We start from the raw sequence: 22,363 nt of genomic DNA on the forward strand, positions 1-22,363 counted from the left end.
ATTAATCAGCGCCTAAAAAACGAAACGACGGTTCCTAATATTTTCGATTCCTAAATTACCCCGCACATGACACAGATCGGTCTTATTATGACCCATAAAAAACGAGGAGTCACTCCAAATCTTAGCCATTAATCTCCAGATCCGGCGGTATAAATATAGTCTGTATTTCTATACTTAAGGACTTATTTTGGTAAATGAAGACCCTATCTATATATATATATATAGGATTGTATTCAAATCTTTTTTTCATATTTTCTCCTATTTCCTTCTTGATCTCAGCCCCACGATTTTGTCATCCGACGGTTAGATTGATGCCACGTATCATTTAATAATGCAGATTTTCAGTTAAATAATGCACACCGACTAATAATGCACCGTTATAGTGTAATAATGCAGATTTTCAGTTGAATAATGCACACCGACTAATAATGCACCATTATAGTGTAATAATGCAGATCATCTGGACCGTTGATGAATGAGATCTAACGGTCCAGATTAAGAAGGAACTTAAATCTAAGGGGAAAAAATGAGTTTAACACTACCATATATATATATATAATAGAAAAAAATAATTGAATTATTTAATAGTGAAGAATGGGTCTCAGAGAGAACAAAATTTTTCATTTTTGACTAACGAACTAAAATAAATATAATTTTTTATTTATAAAAGATGTAGAAAATGTAATATTAGGTTGCATCGTCTGAAAGATTACGTTAAATTTTTTTAACCGCATGAAAAATTATCTCATAATTCGATGTCGATTTATGACATATAACACGAAATTACTGAAACAACATTTATCAGGTCAATATTGCATGTATTCCATCCTCAAAGAAGAATTAGTACACATTTCAGTGTTCAGGCCAAAAAGTTGTCCACCCTAAAATATCACAATGAAATGCAAGACGAGCCTGGATTATTTAACACATGCTTGCCACATACTACAACTCAAATTCTAAAGATCCACAACATAATTAAAAGTTTCACAAAGGTTAAACTAAAAGGAAATGGATATTAATGTGAAATACGTTTATAAACATAGCTAGCAAGTTCAACAACCATACATTAAACCTTCAACATAAAATCTAAGCCCCCATGGAATACTGTAAAGGGCGTACCATATTAACATAGCCAACCATTTATTCATATCCATTATATGTATGGATCTTTAACCATCCTAAACATCCTCCTCTCCAGCGATAAGGTCCATGACGACGCGCTTGATGCTCCCATTATTCTTCTTCAGCAACTTCTTGTTCATTTCTGTGTTACGAAAACCCTACACGTTACAAATGCACACACAAGAAAGTTACATAAGTAACGCAGATGTGGGTGGTAAGGCAAGCAAACGTGATGATCAAGTTAGGGAGCCTACCATCTCTTCGAGCTCTTCGAGGATGGGATCCCACTCAGCCACACCACAGAGATCATCCACTGCTTGCTCGAGATCATACTCGTTCATCCTCAAGACTTCCTTGTTTAGATCAACCTGTTTGAAGCCCATTTCAGCGAGTTCCTTCAGAAGTTTATCCTCCATTAGATGCTTTTCGGGAAGTTCAACAGATTCGGGTACAACGGCAATGGGTACTGCAGGAGGTGGTGGTGGTGGCGGCGGCAGCATGGGGATGTACATAGCAGGAGATGCCGGGAGGACAGGTAGTTCCATATCAGAAGGGACAGGTGGTTCCATATCAGTCAGGTCAATGATAGGATATGCAACTGACGAAGAAGCAGGAAAGGGAGGAGAGTTCCATCCAGCTCCATTGCCAACCAACAAGCTATCATTAATAGGGAATTTCAGCTCATTTTCTGTGTTTTTCAAGTTATCAGCCTTCTGACGACTGGCCTCTGCTACTGCTTCACAATCCACGCTAATAGTTTCAAGACCATTCAAGTAGCTGCTTGCCGGGGGCAAGTTAAGGTTCAAATTTCTTACAGCATCACGAGGCGATTCTTTAACAATAGAAGCATCAACCTAAGGAGAAACTCACAGAACCAATCTAAAAATCAGCTTTCATGAAATACGCTTAAAATGCAGTCACAATGACATCAAAGCTACAGACCTGGATTAAAACCCAAACCCGCTGTCCAAACTTTTGGCCAGATGGCGAGGCCATTCTCCAATATGAGATATAGCGCCCTGGAAGCTCTGGAGAGATGAAATCAATGGTGACATCAAGCTCCTGGTCTACTTGCAATCCAGCAGCAAGAACCTGGCAAACAAACGCAACCAGATGCATATTAAGAATTTCTCTTGACACGACCATATAGCTATCTAGAGGGAAGGGAACTACATGAAAAACATACTAGATACACAACAATTTAGAAACATTAGCAAAGAATCAATTACTATACAAGGTTATATAAATTATAACAACCTAACTGCCCATGTCATCATCCCAGCAAACCTTATCACATCACCCCCCCCCCCCTCAAACACGCACAGACGTACGAAAAGGCAAACACCATATGTAAAAAAAAATGCTAAACAAGGAACCATACAAACTCCTGAAATGGAATGTAGTTCTAGCAAACGAAGATATTTAATGAATTAAATTTCTTATCATATGCAATAGAATATCACTTACTTGAACTTCAGTAGAAAGGGTATCAGTCAATTTATCACCTCCAATCCAAACAAGTTGTGTTTTTGGGGGCCATGCAACTCTACCATTGTTCCTCATCCGCCATATCTTGGTAAATGGAGTGAAAGGTGCCATAACAGTACCATCAAATATGTTAACATCTTGAATGAAGCGACTATCTAGCTTCACCGAACTTAGTTTGACCTTAGAACCTCTGTAAACATGAGGGAACACACCCTGGTCCCTAACCCGAAAATGTGGCAAATGATGTCGATAAACTACTGGGGTTTCCATTCTGACATAATCATTGCCATTCCCCATTTTGTCATAGCATACACGGCACAAGTCATAATTCACCTTCCTGCAAGTGGAAAACTCTTGTTAGTAACAATAACCCAAATTAAAATATGTATCCAACTAATCAAATTCATAAGTAAATAGACTCATATGAGTTTTTACACTTTAGACTTGAATCTGGGGCCAACTATAGGGTGGACGCCACAACCATCACAACAAACCCCCCGATGGACGATATTCCCACCAGTATCATTTTGACAATGACTTCTCCTAAAGAGATTTGCCTCAGAAGGAGAAAGTGGTGGAACAGCTGAGATATTTTCCAGTGGTGTACCAGAAAATGGGCATGCATTCATGCCACCAAAACCACAAAGTGAGCCCAACCCTTCACTTTTGTAAGGAGATGTTTCCTTCTTGAAATCATCAATTATGGAAGATCTCACATTTCCGGGGCCATTCAAGCGATCAGAGAAAATATCACACTGATCACGCGGGTTCGGTCCAAATTCTGCAGCCTTTTCAAACTGATAATGGAGATTCGGACCAACTTCTGCAGCCTTGCCGACATTAATTGCAACAGATGGAGGGTTACTCGTCAGGTTCGACTTTCCATTAGAACATTCACCACTCAACCTGACTTTTTCTCTGCCACGAATAGTAAAGGGAACACCATCTGATTCAGGCTTGCCACTGGAATTCTCAGATTCAAGGGCTGCAGCCACAGCATTAAAGTCAAAAGTTGGACAATCCTTCCTCGGCCCAGTAACATTTTTAATTTTGACATCCTTCTTTTCAGTGCTAGCATATGTCTTAGGCTTTTCCACTGTGGCAGAAACCGTGACGTCTTCAGCATATTTGTTATCTGCAGCTGAGCTACTCTCAGGAACAGCATTCCGCATATTAGACATCGCAGCAGGGACCGATCGCTGGCCCAAATAAGATAAGCTGACTTTTGACAGGTTTTCAACCATGTCACAGATACCAGGAGAAGTGGATGTAGCCTTAGATGCCAACTCTTCAGAAAGTTTCACAAGTGCTTCACGCAGAGGCTCAGGGACATTCCTCATAACCTCAGACACACCAGCACTCAGATTGGGTAGAGGGTGCACAGGAGCAGACCTTAGAGGTGTGGAACTAAGGTTAGGATAAGTTGGACTGTCAATTTTATCCCTATTCACTTTCACAGTTACTCTTACGGGATTAAGGCCCTGTTTCACGACGTCACGAAGATCATCATCATCAACAAGAGCAACAACATCCCCATCTTCATCAACATACGAAAGCATGAGCTCGGTATCAGGAGAAAAGCTGAAGAGGGAGAGGATCTTCCCTCTCAGCACATCCATGTTCACAGTAAGTTTGTCATCAATGGGAGCATTGAAACGCCTAAGAATATCCCCATACTTGACCTGCGGAAAGCAACACAAAATGTAAGAACTCCAAGAAAGAAAATAATAGTAACAGAGTTCAACATAAGCGAATAAATCCCTTAAAACAAGTACTATACAAAAGGATGCATTTTTTAGAACACGTGATTGATTCAAAAAGCAAGATTATGAAATATAAATTGCAGCCATATGCCATAACTATTACAATTAAAGTGTAAATGTGAAAATTAATATTGTCAACAAAATCAGTAATTGATTACAGAACCAAAAATACAGAAGTAAAATACACGCATAGAAGAATCCGAACCACAAACTCCATTAAAAAACAAACACGAAGGTACAGTCAAGATTGGAATTTTCACCACCAAATTCACGAATAGAACAAAAACACTCACAGCGCAAAGCAGAAAAAAAAATTACAAAACTCAACACGCAGAATAATAATTTAAACCACAAACTATATGAAGAAAACAAACAAGAAGTACAGTCAAGTAAAGATTATACCAACCAAAAAATTGCAAATAAAAACGAACAAAGATACATTACAATTACTCGACCCAACGAAACAAGCCAAAAATAAACCACAATTCCAAATAAGCACTAAAAAGGAAAGTGATAATGGACTGAAAAAAAAACCTTGATCACCACAGTAGACGGAGCCTCCATAGCTAATAGCGTTCCAGGTAAGCCGCAAACAGAATCCAGCACTCAATCGAAGCCAAGCCCCAACCCTAGAAAACAAAATTCGTAAATTTTCCAACAATAAACACGAAATCAACGGCGAAAGAACAAATATTCGAAATCCTCACAACGATTAGGCAGGTTTTGATCGAAATCACGGCGATCCACGCGTATCCGTGAGCCGCGTCAAAGTATTGATTATCTCAACGAGTGAGGGAGAGGTTAGAGAGATACTGAAACGCCACGCATTTTGTGTGTATGAGGTTATGTATAGAAGGAAGGTGACTATGTATGTGAAGAGTGTGATTGAACTATTGCAATATCGATTTACTCTTTATTTATTTTTTATTATTCGATTAATTAACATTTCTTAGCCAATTAATTCATTGCTTTTCTTGCTGCCAAAGGAAACGAGAAAATCAATGAGCTTATCAAGTGGAAGAATCGAGTGGTTGAGTAATTGGTTGATAGCGTGTGACGCGGTCCTTTAATTGGTGAAATTAATGAAGTGGATATAAATTGCGTACATGTGATGCACTGGATTTTAACCCTATTTGGGCCCATTAGTTAGTATAGAAAGGTGGTCATTAACCAATCTTATCTTACCCCAAAAAAAATACTCCATCCGTATCATAAAACTAAAAATATATCCCTTTCTACGTTGATAAAAATATCTTCATTTTCATTTATAAAAAGTTCTTCCAAACTCATTATCTGTATATATTTTAACTATCATTCTTCTCATCTCTCTTACTTACTAATTATAAATTGATTTCTGTGTCATTCTAAATATTCATATTTTTTTGGAACGGAATAGTTATTTTTAAAATGAATTTCAAATTTAGTAGTCATGAGAAATATAAGTAGAATCAACTTACCATTTTTTCAATTCTCCATATTTAATTTCATTGAGTCAAGACACATATTATAAGAGAAACAAAGTATCATTTAAGATTTTTAACTTGTTTTTGTTATTGAACCATAAAAGGATAGGAAAGACTTTCTTGAAGTATCAAGAGCAAAAATAACAAATAAAAATAAGAAAATAGTAAGTCTTTGATTTTATCGAAATATATTATATGAAATAAAAATTATGTATAGCAAAGTACACTTGCACAATATATTAGTATCAAGTAAAGAATTTTCAAACTCGGTGGAAAATATTTAGAAGGAGCTTTTGATTTAGTTGCTTATGCAACAATTAAATGATGTAGCGTGTATATTTAAAACTAGGCTTAGACAACTTTATTTAAAGCTTTTGACTTTTCATGTAACCACAGCATATTATTTATTGAAAAGTTTAAAAATTAAAAAAATGGGCCATTAATATCATACAATTTTTTAAAAATTGAGTTTTTCCCATAAATTTTAATTTGATGAATAATATTACGAATTTTATCCGAGTTTATTATTTTCTACCAGTAAAAAAATTCTGGCAAATAATATCACGATAAGTATTTTTTTCGTTAGTCACACATTCCACTCACATTTCATTTAAAACTAAGACTCCCTCCGTCCCGCTATAAGTGAGACGTTTCTTTTCGGCCGTTGTTTTGCGAAAGGATAAAATAATTAGTGGAGAGAAAGTAAAGTAAGTAAGAGAATAATGTAATTACGGCTCTCTTCTATATTATTCTCTCTTATGCTTTGCTCTCTAACCACTTTAACTACTCCTCCGTCCCATGTTACTTGATGCGTTTCTTTTCAGCAAGTGATTTAAGAAAGTTGTGTGGTGAGTTAAATAATGTAGATGAGAGAATAAACTAAGAGAGAGAAAAGAGGGTAAACTAAAAGAAAGAATAAAGTAGTTGTGATTAGATGTTTTGTTTTTAGTCAAAAAGAGAAATGACTCAAGTAACTTGGGACAACCCAAAATGGAATACGACTCAAGTAACTTGGGATAGAGCGAATATTTATAATCATCTTTGCAAAACAATGGCTAAAATGAAACGTCTAACTTATAATGGGACAGAGGGAGTATATACAAGTGAGACCCATATTCCAGTAACATTTTTCCACCCATTTTTTAACATTTCTTAAAACTCGTGTCGCAGAGAAATGGGACTCCAAATGGCGAATGAAAGGGAGTATTAGTCAAGATCACGCTCTTCCTGCAAATTGATAAAGCTATTAACTTATGATGACTCAGTTGGTTAGATCAGATTTGAAATGATAATAGCTAATATTAACTCTCTTCGTCCGCTAATAGGAGTCCCATTTTTTCATTTTGGTCCGTCCGTGAATAAGAGCCCGGTTCATAATTACTATAAATAGTTAAGAGGTCCCACATTCTACTAACTCAATCCACTCACATTTCATATAAGACTAATATATACAAGTAGGACCCATTTTCCACTAACTTTCTTCCACTCACTTTTCTTAACATTTCTTAAAATCTGTGCCGAAAAAATGGGACTCCTATTCGCGAACGGGGGGAATATATACGAATGAAAATTTCAAATTTGGTCTCTGAAAAATATATTTTGCGTCTTTTAAGTCACTAAACTTGAAAGAATATTGCTATAAGTCTTTGGAAAATGCAAAATATCATTTGGGATCTTTTTTTACCCATAAGCCATAAAAGGGCACAAATGTCAAATTCCTTTCCCTTTATATCTTCTATGTCGTGCATTGCCATTATATGTACTACGTGTTGAATTCCTTTCCCTTTTTATGATTGACATAACTAGTATTACACTCGTGCTATGTATGAACTAAAATAATTTTAAATATTAATTTTAGAATGTAATTAGTTACCTAAAATTATAAACAATATCATTATATGAAAATTGTTAATTTTAGAAATTTGTTGAATTTTACTAAAAAGTTAAATGAATCCATTACAATGGAACATACCAAAATGACAAAATACCTCCACTATTAAGAAAGGAGGAAATAGTATAATATTATATGTTTAAAAATATTATCACCATTTAAAACTTCTAACTCCACATTCTTTTCAAAAGCTAGATTAATTTAATATTATGAGTTAATTTACTATTAGACACATGCTTATTTTGTATTTTATCCTTTTAAATTAGTACTATAATTTTTATTAATAATATTGTACAAAAAAGTTAACTAATTCAAGTAATCATTCTAGAATTATTTCTAATTAGTAAATCAATTCATGAATACGATTTTATAATTAGTGATTAAATTTTAAAGAATACATGCTCCCTCCGTTCACGAATTAAAGAACATTTTTGCTATTTTGATTTGTCCACGATTTATAGAACCATTTACTTTATTCCACGTTTAATATGCGGATCTCACATCCCATCAACGTTTTACACTCACAATGCAATATAAAACTAATAATTTAAATGGGTCCCACATTCCACTCACTTTATCCCTTTACTTTTCTTCACAAAGTCAAACAATTTCTTAAAACCCGTGCCGAGTCAAAATGACTCTTTAAATGGTGGACGAAGATAGATAGCAAGTGATTTATCTCTATTAAACATAACACAAGATATTTAATTTAATTAATCCATAACTATAGGGATAGATTGTGCCAAACCAATTTATTATAAATAGAATTTAATAATTTTGCCAAATTAAAAAATTGAATATTGAGCCAAATTAGATAAAGAATCCAAAACCATAGAACAACTAAACCCGCAGGGCAGGGCCCCAATAAGTAATTTCTTAATATCAAATATTTGAACAAATAAAATTACACAAATTTAAATTAAATTAATTAAATTGGGCTAAAAATAATTACTGTGGCAAAATAATTATAAAATTGACCTATGTCTATTTAGTGTTAAATTAGGTTAAAAATTGATAGCCTCCCTCTTTCTCACGCACGCGGTGCCCCCTCCATCATCTTCTCTACATTTCATCGCCTACAATTTCCACCAACTCCTCCATGCTTAATCTGTTATTTCCGGTAACTCCTCAATCTTCTCGGGCTCAACGTTCGTTTTCTTTCTTCCTTCAACAACGCATTTGCTAGACTTTTGCCGGGAAATCTTTCTGTTCATGACGACGATAGCACGTTTGAGGCAGCAATACATGAGAATCACGACACTTTTTTTTCATGTTGTGCAACTCCGTAGTGTGACGACATACCACATACTTCACACCAGCCGCTGATCAATCCCAGCGGCCCGCTGCACCACCTCGCAGCTGTCCGCCGGAAATTCCCCAGCCAGCCGAGCCTGATTCAGACACTGATACAGAGCTGCCGCCAGCGGCCGCTGCACCACTTCGCAGCGGCCCACTACTCAAGAATCAGTCTCTAGATCTGCAGTCCCCAGCACTATCCCCATCCCGTATCCCCAGCGATTGGAGAGCAAGAAGTTAAACGCCTAGTTTACCAAGTTCTTGAAACCCATAAGCAAGGTCCACATCAACATACCATTAGCGAAAGCATTGCAACAAATGCCCAACTATGCCAAGTTCTTGAAGGATGTGGTGGCCAATAAGAGAAAGTGGGGGGAATATGAGACAGTGGGCATAACAGAGAATTGCAGTGCTTTAATTTAGAGAGGATTGCCTACCAAACACAAAGATCCAGAGAGTTTTACTTTATCTTGTGTTTTGGGAAATAATGTAGAGTGAAGCAGTTGAATGGCGATTACTACAAGGCTGGAAGGGAGAGGAAATTTTATCTAAACTTGCTTGAAGAGTTAAGTAATGAGGCGTTTGAGAACTCTGCAATCTACAAGGAGCGCCTCAAAACATATCATGATAAGATGATCGAGAAGAGGGAATTTTCCCCGGAGATTTGGTGCTACTGTTCAATACACGGATAAAACTCTTCCCCCGAAAAGCTCAAGGTGGTCCGGACCTTTCAAAGTTAAAACTGTGATGAAGAATGGAGCTTTGGAGCTTGAAGCCGATGATGGGAGAGTGTTCACGGCAAATGGTCAAAATTTGAAGAAATTTCATATTGTGGAGCAGAAGGAAGATGTATTCCGGCTCTCGTTGGAGGCCCAGTAAAGCACTATAAAGATGTTGAGATAACGACTTTAACCAAAAGTGCTTTAGGGGAGGCAACCCCTAGTAGGTAATTTTATTGCTTTTGCGTGTGATTGTGTTTTATTGTTTTTGGCGTATTTTCCTTATGTTTTGCTTGTGTCGTTTTTGTTTAGTGTGTTTTTGTATGTTGAGTATTTGGAATTGGTGTTCTGATGTGCTTGGTATTGAACTTGGTGCAGAGATTTGAGAAGGAAAAATGAAGATTTCTACATAAATTCACGCCCAGAAGTGCCACCCGGCCGGGTGGGATTTTAGTAGAAATATTATACCCGGCCGGGTAGACCGAAAGCCGAATAAAAATTCCCGAGAGTGTCAGACTAATATCACCCGGCCGGGTCCGTCGCGTACAGTAGTTGACGTGTAGGAGATGGTCTAAAATTTCCACCCGGCGTGGATTTTTGGTACAATAATTGGACCCGGCCGGGTGCGACGTCGGCGAGCCTTAGGTATAAATACAGGTACACCCACCTATTTCGTTTCTTCTCACCCAGTGCCTTCTTCTTCCCCCTTCTTTCTTCGATTTTCAACACAAAACACACAATTTCACACTAATCTCTCACACCCCTCTCAAATTCACCCTACCCATCACTTGTGCTTGTGTTTTGGAAGGCTTTCACTGTTTAATTTGGGGGTTTTGCTTCAGAATTCAAAGGGGAACACTTAAATTCAAAATTTCTTCCATTCTAAGTAGCAAAGGTATGTGTTTCCCTCTAATCTTTACTATCCTTGGTTATATTGTTGTATTTGGTGATGGGTATGAAGTTGTTGCCTCTACAAGTTGATTTGTTGATAGTCTTGTGCTTGAATTGTAGAATTATATGAGCTATGGTATATGGTATGAATTTTGCTTGTGATGAATTTGCTTGTGACTATGACTTGTTGAGTTTTAGGGTTACATTGTTCATTACTTGAAGTTGATGCTTGATATTGATTATGTTGCTCTTTGCTTGCTAATAATAAAGTGTTGGATTTGTGATTTGAGTATTCACTACATAATGGGGGGTGAAATTGATGGTTTTGGTGAAGTTTTAGGGATTAAGTCTTTCTCCCTTTATTGATTGTGTGGGAAATGGGCATAGGGATCGAGTCTATCTCTCTAATTTGGTTATATAGTGTTATATAGATTTTAGAAATTGAGTCTATCTTTCTGAATTCTAACTAGCTTGCTTGTTTGCCCTATTTTCTTTGCTTGGTGATGGTGCCTTTGATTTTGGGAATTGAGTCTATCGTCGTAACTCTATATTGTGGACTTAAGTTTGGGGGAGTTTGAGAGCTTTATTGATTATTATGTTAAGGAGTATGACCTTGTTCTAACATTCCTCATTGTAGGTACACTGTCACATGGCCCCAAACACCTTCAATCCTCAAAGAGTTGGTGTTACCCTTCGGAAAGGAGAATCAAAGAAATGGGACACATTAGCTGCATTGGATAGCTTACCTTCAAGATATCCCAACTGGGGCACACTTAATGGCCTCGGTATCAAGCAATCATGGGACCTCCTTAATGAGTCAGGGCATCTCACACACTTGTTCAAGCAGAAGTTCGGGTCCTACAAGGCCTTAACGGTAATCCAAGCCTCCTAGCTCAACTGGTTGAGAAGGGAGGCAAGGATATGGCGCCATCCAGGAGGTCCTGAGTTCGAATCCTGGATGGCGCAACCTGGGATTAATTTCCCTGTGGGCTCAAGGCTTATTGCCTTGGGACTTTGCAAGCGTACAGACCTGGACCTGTCTGAGGGTAGTCAACTTACATGCCCGGGACCCGCCTGAGGGTAGTCAACTTACGAGCCAAGAGGAGGCTAGTTCGGACATGACCACGAGGGGTTGAGGCCTGAGGGTAGTCAACTTACGAGCCAAGAGGAGGCTAGTTCAGACGTGACTACGAGGGGCTGGGGTGGGCTAGTTCGGACGTGACCACGAGGGGCTGGAAGAGGCTGGTTCGCTTGTCAATGTATCTCGAACTCTGTTGTGTGTGTAAAAAAAAAAGGAGGCCTTAACGGTAGAGTTCTTCACCACACTAAATGTGGAGTCCTCAGGGAAGACAATTGAGTCGATGTCTTTCCGACTCATGAATGAAGAACACAACCTCACCGTTGCTGAGTTCAATGAGCTCTTCCAGCTGACGGAAGAAGGTGAAGAAGGACTTCTTGATGACCCTCAGTCCGCAGACTACAAGCGAAATGACTTTTGGAGATTGATCAGAAACGAAGAGACTTTCAGCCTATCGAGAGCCAAAATCAACGTGATCAGAAACCTAGTCCTGAGGTATATGGCTAATGCCTTGGTCTATTTCTCCTTCGGCCACATTGAAGCAGAGAGCCTCTCAACAGAAATGCTCAGCCGTAGGAAGGTCAACATGGGTCACTACATGATCAAGCACTGTGAGAGGCAGTCGAGGAAGAAGAATGACAAGCTATGTTGTGGGGGAGTTGTAGCTGCCTTGGCCTATAAATATGGGGTCAGCTTTGAGGGACAGACACAAGATCCCGGGTCCATGGTATTGGACTGGGACACAATTAAGAAGGCCGACAATATATTGGTTGATAGCCGGAGTGCGGGGTACTTCAAGATAGAACCAGGGATGTGCATCAGGTTACCCGACCCACAGCTCTTCACGGTCAGAGGATGGGGTTATCAGGCCAACAGGAAAATGAACACCCCGACTCATTTGGAGAAGATCGAGAGTGATCCCCCTAAAGGAGAAGGACCTTCTGATGCCGTGCCGGCTTATGTGGACCCCAGCTATGTCCCATAGCCTCATATCCCCGAGGAGCCCTTGTAGATACAAAATACTCCAGCAGCCATAGACGAAGATGATGACGAAGCTGCCACTGAGCATGAAGAAAGCTCGTTCGCGCGTCGCCGCGTGATCACCTCTCTTGCTCCCACTACGTTGACAACCCTACTTCGGGCGCATGTAGCACGATCCGTCTCGGCGTGAGCGCCGACGGATCGCACGTCTCGTGTGCTCGAATAATTTGCATTCTTTGATTCGATTGTTCTTGAGTTCATCATGCATATAAAAATAACAACTAAAACAAGAACATGCTTCGTAATCAAATAACACATGCATACATTAATTTTGTGAAATTTAAATCCAAATAATCAGAGCCAAAGACTGGCTCTGATACCAATTGAAGGGGTTGGCAGCGGAAGCGTGCATCAAATAAATCAGATAATGAAAGCGATCTATTTAGCAGATTATTTAGACAAATTCTATTCAATCAATTATCACATGTGTCATGCTCATAACTCAAATAAAATCATGCTTTAAGAATAATTGAAACCTAAAACATGCTTTTCTACGGATTAGCCATTTTACCTTGAGTATTCTCCAAAGAATCGAAGATAGCTAGTGCCTTCTCCACGTGAAGATCTTGATTACTAAACCACGAATCTTCTGACTAGTTCTCGGACTGTATGCTGATATCAGGGTGGGCTGATCTCACCAGAATACTCAGACTTAAATAAAGAAGACAGAAATTCTATCTCACGGAGGAGAGCTGAAGGAGAAAATTTAGTCCCTCGCAGTGTAGGAGAGGGGGATGAAAATTATGATTAAAAATAAGTGTATTTTTTGTCTCCTTTATTCTCCTATTTATATTAAGTCACATATTGAGCCCAAACAGAGATCTGTGGAAGGTTTTGGATATGGACTCCCCCCATTATCTTTTTACTAATTAAATTGAACCCACAATTTAATATAAGCTTATATTAGAATATTACGAGCAACCACTATAGAAGTAATATTGCACTGCCCATCCAAATCTGAAATTATAAGTAATTTGAGTTTACATTATTTGTCATTTAATTCCCGCGCTTAAGATAGAAACATCCATCAATTAATTAGTGCATGCTATAGACTTAATTAATCATCATCTTATTAATTCCAAGAGTGGACTCAACAAGAAACGCTTATTTATTATTCATAGAGTAATCAAACTCCAACTAGCTAGGATTCGAATAATAAAACCTTATTTCGAGCTCCTCTTGAGGACGTTATCAAACGAGACTCACCTCGCGCACAATTCAATATAATAGCAATCCTAGCACCGCTTGATATTAATCACCACTACCCAATGTACCAGGATTATTGGGTTGCGAAAAACCCACACCATTTGGCAAGTTAAAGTAGTGCATAATCAATACCGTATGCTCAATGTTAACGTACATTGATTAAGAAATAAATAATTATCAAGACCTCGTCTTTCAGTAGATAGCATAGAGACTTGTCTCGCTGTTAGATACAATTTAGTGCTCTACCACTCCAATATCATCTTATTTCAGTAAGGCTTAGAAATATGTGGACTGACATTGCAACCTTTCACGAAATGTAGTTTAGGCCTATCTGGGTTGTGAAATTCTTATTTTTTTTTGTTCAGAACTGACCGTGTTACCTTAAAGTGGACGACGCCCACAACCGGTCTATTAAAACAAAGACTTAGACTTTGTTAAGTTACTTATACATTTAAACATGCAATAAACATCCATTAAATGTAAAACATAACAACATTATGACAAAAATAATCTGTTTTATTCCTTGGAAAATAAAATAAGAGTTTTACAGTATTCAATCACGTGCTGCCAACACATGCATAAAATTTTGGCATATTGTACGTCCAATCCCATGCTAATGTACATCCAATCACGTGCTGCAACATGGTATGAAAAATGCAATATTGTATACACAAAAATGCAATATACATTTGTAGAAGCTGTATATGAATTTTGGCATATTGCATTTTAGATATAGACTGTTTATTTGCATTTTATATATAGACGGATTGCATTTATATATAGTTTATTTTGCATTGTAGACAATTTATGTTAACATGCAAAACTCAACAATATAAAATGCAATTTGTCTCTAACTAAAATATAATCTGCGGAAATGCATATACAGCTTCACAAATGTATATTGCATTTTTGTGTATACAATATTGCATTTTTCGTGCCACGTGGTAGCACGTGATTGGATGTACGTTAGCACTCTAATTAAGAATGCACCATAATGCTGCCCTATATATATATAGGGGAGGTATTAAGGTCCTAATGCCTCCTTAGTCTTAAACTTAGCATCCATTGGATTCTTTAATCTAATGGTCAAGATTAAAATTAACGCGCTACATTATGTTGTTGGTTTCGTACATTAAAGGGCAATGTTGGAATCATTTTAATTGGCGGTTTATTTCTCCAAAAATCATGCACTAAGATCGCTTTGCTACCACCAGCAAGTTTTACTTCTGTCACCTCGACGACGAGGTATGGACCAAAATAAAATCTTTTATTCAATTTCAATTCGATTCTTCACCTGACGAACCGGTATTTCACTTGTTTCCGTACATTATTTCATACCTATTGTTATGTCTAGTGTAATCTAATTTTGTTGAGGGTTTTTCGGTGATTCGGAGGGGGATTCCGAGAATATTTGTAGTGATTTGATTTTTGGGTGCTGTTATTGAGTGTTGCTCTAAAATTCCCTTTTTTGATTTCGTACATTTGTTGGAGTTTTTGTTCTTTGTGTTTTTGTTTACATTACATTATTCATCACATGGTGTACATCAATGTAGAGTAAATCATACATTGTATATGCATAGTTGTACATGATTTAAGAACACCCTTCTATGTTACATCAATTACATTGAGTTGTACATGTGAAAATTGTATGCTTGTATGGTAAACCTGCTGCTACATCACGTTTTACCACATTATTCAATCATATATTATTCATCACATTGTGTACATTAGTATATGGTAAGTGATACATTATACATGAATACTACTTGTACATGAGTGAAGAACATTCTTCTCCAGTACATCATTTAAATTATGAAGTACATGAGATCTTCTGCTTCAATACAGAACCTGATGCTACATCATGTAGGTTGAACTGTACATTATGTTCTAATACATTATTCAATGTCGGATGTACATTCTCTTACCTGATTTGTACATTACCTACAGTAGATTGTCTACATTATTAGCTACTGTATTATTTTTATGTTTACTGTAGTCTAATCTCCTCAAGACAAATGTTTTTTAATAGGGTCGAAGCACCGAAGAAATCTTCTGGATGATGACTTTGTGGAGGACATGGCTATTGCATCAGGGAAACAAATGGAGCAAGATATTGAGGCTGAGGTTGTGGCTGGTAAAACTAGAAACAAGAAGGATAATAATTTGTATTTCAGGAGATCTACGACTGAGTTTGTGAAGTTTATAAAAAGACTCAATCCACGACAAATAGAGTCAGTCAATGAATTAGGTTTTGGACCAATCCTCCACTACAACATACCGTACATTCCCGGTATGTTGGCCCACTGGATACTGTCGGTGTTCAACCAAACCCGGTGCAAGATCAAGTTTTCCTCCGATGAAAGCCTACCTCTATTTGAGGAAGACGTTCATATGACGTTCATCGGATGTACTTGTTTGGATTGGCTGTAGGTTCTATGAATGCATGTACAAAATTGAATATGTAAACTGTAAGCTGAATAGGTTCAAAAAATCACCGTGAGTACTTCTGTGAATTTAATGTATGATTATGATTGTTTAATGTATATGTCACACTTATTAATATAGATTATAATGGGTTTAATGTGTTGCGAAAGTTAAATCCATCCCCCGAAGGGTTTAGCAATCCATGGGGCTTGTTAATCCTAGCTACAGATTGTCGAATGTTGGGAGAGGAAAAAAATCAAGACTTGGAAATCGAAAGAGAATTTTATTCACCAGAAACGGAAGATGAAAAATTACTGAATAAAGCAGAATCACAAACTATTAAAAGGTCAAAACTAACTAACGGCTATTTTCCATCTAACGGTCAGGATTAAACATGACTAACTAAGTACATCCAACGGCTGTTGAAACGAGTTGTTATAACAGCCGAACTCTTCTTCATGTTTTGATCGTTCTCTCCAGACCACGGAGCTGCCGAGCTACCGAACTTGGTGCCGAACTACCGAACTCTAACACCGAACTCGATTAAGCTCGTAACACCGAGCTCTGACACCGAACACCATCACCGAGCTCAAAAACCGAACTCAACAGCCGAGCTCAAAACCGAAGCTATCACAATCTACCAACAAACTCCACCTGTGATAGCGGAGTCACCAACCAGAACTCCTCCTCTCCAGTCCCACCAGTTTCAAACATAGCAGAAACTTTTCCTTAGGTAATGGCTTAGTCAACATATCTGCCGGGTTTTCTGAAGTGTGAACTTTGAAGACTTTCACATTGCCTCTTTCAATCTCCTCCCTAATGAAGTGCAACCTCACGTCTATGTGCTTACTCCTCTCGTGATATACTTGATGCTTAGCCAAGCTCAATGCACTGTTGTTGTCACAACCAATGCTCACACTACATTGCTTTACACCAAAATCCTCCAAAATCCCCTTTAACCACTTGCTTTCTTTCACAGCAGATGTCATAGCCATGAACTCAGCCTCTGTGGTTGATAATGCAACCACTCCCTGCAAGCTGCTTTTCCAGCTGATGACGGATCCATACAAAGTAAATAGGAACCCAGACTGAGATCTCCTGGTGTCTAAGTTACCAGCAAAATCAGAGTCACACCAGCCAACCAAAGCATCCCCTTCATGGTCTTCTCCTCCCTTGAACAGAATACCAACATCCGATGCTCCTTTCAAGTATCTCATCAACCACTTCAGTGCAGCCCAATGCTCCTTACCATGGTTGGACATATATCTACTTGTTACTGAAATAGCTTGTGCCACATCCGGCCTTGTGCTAATCATAGCATACATGATGCTACCAATGATGCTAGCATAAGGGATCTGTCTCATCTCATCTTTCTCAGCCTTACATTTTGGTTTCTGGTCTGCAGACAATTTATATTGTTGGCTCATAGGAACTGAGACTTCCTTGATGTTACTCATCTGGAACCTCTTGAGTATTCTCTGCACATAATCAGTTTGAGACAACACAATCTCTCTCTTCTTTCTATCTCTGAAAATAGACATACCCAGAATTCGTTTTGCAGAGCCTAAATCCTTCATCTCAAAAGCATTACTGAGATCAGCCTTAACTTTCTGAATTTCTTTCAAACTTGCTCCAGCCAAGAGCATATCATCCACATATAAGAGTAAGTATGCCACAGCAGCTCCACCTACACTCTTAATGTAGACACACTCATCATAGCTTGATTTCAGAAAACCACTCTTAACCATGTGATCATCAAACTTCTTATGCCACTGCCTACTTGCTTGTTTCAGACCATATATGCTCCTTTTCAACAAGCACACCTTTCCCTCATCACCTGGCCTCTCAAAGCCTTTTGGTTGTGCCATATAGATGGTTTCTTTCAAGTCTCCATGCAAGAAGGCTGTCTTGACATCAAGTTGTTCAAGCTCCCAATCTCTTCTTGCAACAATAGCCAACAAGATTCTGATACTAGTGTGTTTCACAACAGGTGAAAACACTTCATCATAGTCAATACCATGTTCTTGTGTGAAACCCCTAGCAACCAACCTTGCTTTAAATCTGACACTTTTACCATCAGCTCCTTCCAGCTTCTGTTTGAAAATCCATTTGCAACTCACTACCCTTCTACCATTGGGCCTTTCCACCAGCACCCAAGTCCCATTTCTAAGCAGTGAATCAATCTCCTCAATCATGGCTTGCATCCATTTTTCTGCATCTTTACTGTCCATAGCCTCTTCATAAGTGCTTGGCTCTGAGAACTCTATTTCCTCAGCTACTAGTAATGCATAAAACAGGAACTCAGCATCAGAGTATCTCTCTGGTGGCTTTCTGATCCTTTTACCTCGGTCTCTAATCAGCTTATAGCTTCCTGGCTCATTTGGTGTTGCTGCCGTCTGAGTTGGTTGTCCAAGATCAGAGGCATCAGGAAACTCAGATTCTCTTTCATCTTCATCCTGCTGCTCCTGTTGAACTCCCCCAATCTCCACCTCAAATCCAGAACTATCTACTGCAGTCTCTGAATTTTTCTTAAAAGGCAGCTCACCTTCCCAGAAAGTTACATCCCTACTTATCACAACTCTTTCATTTCCTGGCTCCACACACCACAACCGATAGCCCTTCACACCCGATTGGTATCCAATCATAACACATTTTATGGCCCTTGCTTCCAATTTACCTTGCTTCACATGAGCAAAAGCTTTACAACCGAAAGTCCTCAAGCCATCATAGCCACTATGCTTCCCATACCATCTGAAATCTGGTGTGTCCCCTCCAATGCTGGAAGAAGGACATTTATTGATCAGTTTAACAGCTGTGGATGCAGCCTCTGCCCAGAACCGCTTCTTCATCCCAGCAGCCAAGATCATGCATCTAACTCTCTCAAGGATAGTGCGGTTTACCCTCTCGGCCACTCCATTTTGTTGCGGATTTAATGGAACTGTTTTGTGTCTTTTGATGCCTTTTGATTTGCAAAACTCATCAAACTCTTTGGACAGAAACTCCAACCCGTTATCTGTCCTCAAGCATTTCAAACTCAGCCTTTTCTCTGCCTCAACCTCACTGCACCATGTTTTGAAACAGCTGAAAGCCTCTGACTTCTGCTTCAATATGTAAATCCAGACCTTTCTACTGAAATCATCTATGATGCTCATGTAGTATCTGCCACCTCCAATTGAATTCTCCTGTGCAGGCCCCCAAAGATCACTATGGGCATAATCTAGAGGCATTGTTGAAGAATGTGTGCTGTTGGGATATGGCAACTTCTTGGCTTTCCCTAACACACACTCCTCACATTGAGTTGTATCAGTCTGATCTGAGCATTGCAATACACCCTTCTTGACCAGTTCCTTTATACTACCAATTGCTGGGTGCCCCAATCTGGTATGCCACAGACTCAAAGAATCACCAACCACATTGTGTGCATGCCCTGAGTCTCTTCTCTGAACAGCAGCCATCATGTAATATAGACTGCCTTTTCTAGTTGCCTTCAAGATAGATCTTCCTGCCTTACTAACAACCATCTGCCCACCTTCAGAGACAAATCTGCATCCCTTTCTTTCAAGAGAGCCTAAGGATATTAGATTCCTTTTAACATCAGGAATATACCTAACATCACTCAGAGTCACCATACACCCATTCTCCATCTTCAACTTGATGGTACCTATGCCTTTTATCAAGCACACTTGGTTGTTGCCTAGAATGACAGTTCCTGTTGACTCTTTAATGTCTTCGAACCAGTCCAGATTCGGGCTCATGTGGAAGCTACACCCTGAATCCATTATCCAAGATTCCTTTCCCTTTTCCTCCATCACATTCAAAGCAACAGAAACTTCATCCTCTTCGCAATATTCTGCTGTGTTGACAGCTTTTCCTCCCTCAGCCGCTTGCTTTTTCTTCCACACGAAGCAGTCCTTTTTGAGGTGCCCTGGTTTCTTGCACCAGTGGCAGGACCGAGTTTCTCTCCCCTCCGAGCTTGAAGGCTTAAACTCATTATTTTGGTTTTTCTTGAAACTCTTATTCTTGAATTTCTTGACATTGAGACTCTCAGCCTGTGTCTCCAATGCCTTCCCACCTGTCAATCGCAGCATCTCTTTCGCCATCAACGCAGCATGAACCTCGGCATATGTGATTGGCTTATCTCTGCCGTAGATTATTGCATCGCTTAGCTGATCATACGAACTTGGCAACGCATTCAAGACCAGTATAGCCTTGTCTTCATCCGTGATCTTCACATCCACGGACCCAAGATCATCAATGATCTTATTAAAATCTTCCAATTGTTCGACGATCGATTTTTCGGCTACAAAATTGTACGAATACAGTCTCTTCTTCATATAGAGCCTATTGGCCAGGGATTTTGCCAAATAGACCTCATCTAACTTCGCTAGCACCTCAACCGCCGTGGTCGCTTCTTGAACCTCCCTCAGAACTTTATCACTGAGACAAAGAATAACCGCACTGTGAGCTCGCTGTATCATTTCATCGAACTTCGCCTGTGCTTTCTCATCAAGAACTGGCGCATTCTCCTTATCTACCGGAGCCAAAACCGCCGCCAAACCACGATCGATCAGAATCGCTTTCATTTTCATCTTCCACAGACCGTAATCATTCTTGCCTGTGAATTTCTCAGCCTCAAGCCTTGTCGCCATCGAGATCGTTTGAATCGTCCGCAAACCAACCTCCTTTCACCTCTTTCCCACAGACGGCGCCAATTGTTAATCCTAGCTACAGATTGTCGAATGTTGGGAGAGGAAAAAAATCAAGACTTGGAAATCGAAAGAGAATTTTATTCACCAGAAACGGAAGATGAAAAATTACTGAATAAAGCAGAATCACAAACTATTAAAAGGTCAAAACTAACTAACGGCTATTTTCCATCTAACGGTCAGGATTAAACATGACTAACTAAGTACATCCAACGGCTGTTGAAACGAGTTGTTATAACAACCGAACTCTTCTTCATGTTTTGATCGTTCTCTCCAGACCACGGAGCTGCCGAGCTACCGAACTTGGTGCCGAACTACCGAACTCTAACACCGAACTCGATTAAGCTCGTAACACCGAGCTCTGACACCGAACACCATCACCGAGCTCAAAAACCGAACTCAACAGCCGAGCTCAAAACCGAAGCTATCACAATCTACCAACAGGGCTAGAGTATAGTACTGACTCACTAACAAAACCTTGTTGTTTATTATTTTCATATAGACTGCTACATTATACAATCCCAGATGTTCGTTATTTACCTCTGAACTTGTACATTATTATGTGGATAGTTTTCAGAAGTACATTGATGGAAAACATTAGATCAGTCCTTGATATCTGCTACATTAATATGTGTTATGGTAGTTTGAGTTATATTGGTGAACATTGTTTGTACATTACGTACAATTTATTATCTACATTATTATCTAATGTACTTTTGTTTGATGTTTCTTATAGTGTAATCTCCTCGTACTTTGGTTTGATATTACTTGTAGTCTAATCTCCTCAATGTCAATATTTTTTTATTGGTACAAAGCGCCCAAAAAATCTTGGTGATGAGGACTTTGAGGAGGACATGCAACCTTCCCCAACCCATGATACATTATACGTGCATAATTGTACATAACTTTAAAATATCATTCACTGCGACAACATATAGCTATATATGTACATACATTATTCATTAATTTAATTACATTAATGTCTGAGATTCATACATTCAAATACCATTTTTCATACATTAACATCGACATTAACATCAAGTTCTGAATGAAACCAAAACGAAGGAAAAAATTGAAATTATAGGAAAGTGTTGGTAATATGCCCTAGCCAAATGGATTTCTAAACCCTAGGGAAAAAGAGTTATCTCCCTGCACTTGGTGAAGTTTTCGTTATGTCGATACTACAACCTAGCCCGATGGATTGCTAAACCAAAAGAGTATGGATGCAACGTGCTGCAAGACATTAAACTAAGCCTTTTGTACATTAAACTAAGT

General features: G+C 38.7%; 1 protein-coding gene across 2 annotated transcripts; it reads right to left on the reverse strand.

Annotated features, from left to right (window-relative positions):
• Nucleotides 1–993: 993 nt before the first annotated feature.
• Nucleotides 994–5,282, reverse strand: LOC121805089 (protein JOKA2-like). 2 transcript variants are annotated; one of them, XM_042204869.1, is made up of 7 exons: nucleotides 5,084–5,282; nucleotides 4,908–5,002; nucleotides 3,046–4,292; nucleotides 2,590–2,947; nucleotides 2,065–2,214; nucleotides 1,377–1,976; nucleotides 994–1,280 (listed from the first exon to the last, which is right to left on the reverse strand). In XM_042204869.1, exons 2-7 carry the CDS (start codon nucleotides 4,935–4,937, stop codon nucleotides 1,179–1,181), a joined length of 2,487 nt encoding a protein of 828 aa, XP_042060803.1. In that variant the 5' UTR covers nucleotides 4,938–5,002; nucleotides 5,084–5,282; the 3' UTR covers nucleotides 994–1,178. The 2 variants fall into 2 exon arrangements, with proteins under 2 accessions (XP_042060803.1, XP_042060802.1); XM_042204868.1 differs by having other exon boundaries at nucleotides 5,081–5,282.
• Between the last annotated feature and the right edge of the window lie 17,081 nt (nucleotides 5,283–22,363).

The sequence above is a fragment of the Salvia splendens genome, chromosome 5 (genome assembly GCF_004379255.2).
Source record: "Salvia splendens isolate huo1 chromosome 5, SspV2, whole genome shotgun sequence".
NCBI classification, from domain to species: Eukaryota; Viridiplantae; Streptophyta; class Magnoliopsida; order Lamiales; family Lamiaceae; genus Salvia; species Salvia splendens.